The sequence below is a fragment of the Acyrthosiphon pisum genome, chromosome A2 (genome assembly GCF_005508785.2).
Source record: "Acyrthosiphon pisum isolate AL4f chromosome A2, pea_aphid_22Mar2018_4r6ur, whole genome shotgun sequence".
In the NCBI taxonomy this organism is placed as follows: domain Eukaryota; kingdom Metazoa; phylum Arthropoda; class Insecta; order Hemiptera; family Aphididae; genus Acyrthosiphon; species Acyrthosiphon pisum.
In genome coordinates this window covers 24,954,195-24,955,845 of record NC_042495.1, presented here as the reverse complement: position 1 = coordinate 24,955,845, position 1,651 = coordinate 24,954,195, and the positions used below count along the sequence as shown (strand labels likewise).

General features: G+C 39.0%; 2 protein-coding genes across 2 annotated transcripts; both read left to right on the top strand.

Annotated features, from left to right (window-relative positions):
- Positions 1–137: 137 nt before the first annotated feature.
- Positions 138–950, top strand: LOC100570985 (unconventional myosin-VIIa-like). Its single transcript, XM_003244371.1, has 3 exons — positions 138–227; positions 498–657; positions 817–950. The coding sequence occupies exons 1-3, from the start codon at positions 138–140 to the stop codon at positions 948–950; spliced, it is 384 nt and encodes a 127-aa protein (XP_003244419.1).
- Positions 951–980: 30 nt separating this feature from the next.
- LOC100572657 (craniofacial development protein 2-like) lies at positions 981–1,616 on the top strand. Its single transcript, XM_003244376.2, has one exon. It carries the CDS (start codon positions 981–983, stop codon positions 1,614–1,616), a length of 636 nt encoding a protein of 211 aa, XP_003244424.1.
- Positions 1,617–1,651: the final 35 nt, after the last annotated feature.

Here is a 1,651-nt window from a genome sequence, read left to right as displayed (position 1 = left end):
CACGGAAAATATATTTTATAACGGTTATTGTGACGACGGACTTTTGTTTTAAGGTGTTAGTGGGTCCGGTAAGACATACGCTTCGATGTTGCTGTTGAGACAGTTGTTCGACGTGGCCCGGAGGTGACCCGAAACGGATGCTTTCAAAATATTTGGCCGCCGCGTTCACAGTTCTTAGGTCATTAGGATCCGTCAAGACGTCTTCAAACTCGGAATCCAGTCGAATCGTAAGTGATGATAAATATAATAATATATGCGTATGTGATCAGATGATTTTTTAGTGTACGTTCACTAATTTTCACGCTTTAATTTGTTCGATGATTTTTTAAATTGTTAAGTATATATAAAGACCTAATTTCTAACTACTTCAACACTTGTATTGTATTTAATGATCAATGTAATACTGCCACATATTATGGTGTTTAAATTTGTGGGGCAAAAAGTTCGTTCAAAAACCATTTTATATACCTAACGATCATCTGTGACATTTTTTTCAGGGTCATTTTATCGAAGTACAGGTGACCGACGGTGCTCTGTACAGGATTAAGATACACTGTTATTTCTTGGACCAATCCCGAGTAGTACATCCGCTGCCAAACGAAAAGAACTATCATATATTTTACCAGATGTTGGCCGGCCTATCTCAGGAAGAAAGAGGTGGGTCATATTATACGAAGGTTCTCGTATATTATGATATAATATACCTATTAATAAGTCATTAACCCCCCCCCGTGAGCACACTCCTGTTTTTAATAATCTCTTTACTATACAAATATTCACTCATGACTAAAATAGAAATTATATTTTGTCATGTAGGTATGCAAAGACCCCTCAGGGGAAGCACTTTACAGTGTTACGGGTATGGCGAACCCGGGGCCCCGAGCCTCACACTGACTTTAATTAGTTGGTGTGGACTGGTCCTCCAGGTTGGGGGTTTAGCGGCGGGCTAACAACCCGTCCTTATAAAAAATACTAATGTTATGAAACCAATACAATTCATGCCTCGGACTCATATTTTGGATACGACTCGGAAACGGACCGGACAACTGGAATACAGGATTGGGACATGGAATATTAGATCACTTTATAAACCAGGCGCACTTAAGTCTATAAGTGATGCGGTGAAGAAATACAAGAACGTTCAAATAGTGGCGCTGCAGGAGGTCAGGTGGCCAGGGGAGGGAGACATGAGAACCAATGGAATGACATTATTTTATAGTGGATCATCCAATGGAAAGTATGAGAATGGAGTGGGTTTTTTAGTAAATGACCAGTTGTTACCTTCTATAAAGAAATTTACTCCAGTAAATGATCGCATCTGTCATATTCGTATAGCCGGTAAACAATATGACATTATACTGATATGTGTATACTCACCCACAGAAACGGGTGAAGAAGACCTGAAGGATATGTTTTATGATGAATTAGAAAGAGTGTACAATGGTCTATCAGGACACTGTTTAAAAATTATATTAGGGGACTTTAACTCACAAGTTGGGCGAGAAACGATATATAGACCTACAATTGGTAGTGAGAGTATACATGATTTGAGCAATGGAAACGGCACCAGATTAGTTGAATTCGCAATAGCTAATGGACCTCATAGTGAGCAGTAGTTTCTTCCCCAGGAAGATATAAACAAATATACGTG

Bases quoted from the DNA above. Each gene is read 5' to 3' on its own strand.
- LOC100572657 (XM_003244376.2), top strand. From the start codon at position 981: ATGAAACCAATACAATTCATGCCTCGGACTCATATTTTGGATACGACT.
- LOC100570985 (XM_003244371.1), top strand. From the start codon at position 138: ATGCTTTCAAAATATTTGGCCGCCGCGTTCACAGTTCTTAGGTCATTA. The intron at 228-497 runs GTAAGTGATGAT...CATTTTTTTCAG, and splicing joins ACTCGGAATCCAGTCGAATC to GGTCATTTTATCGAAGTACA. The intron at 658-816 runs GTGGGTCATATT...TTTGTCATGTAG, and splicing joins CCTATCTCAGGAAGAAAGAG to GTATGCAAAGACCCCTCAGG.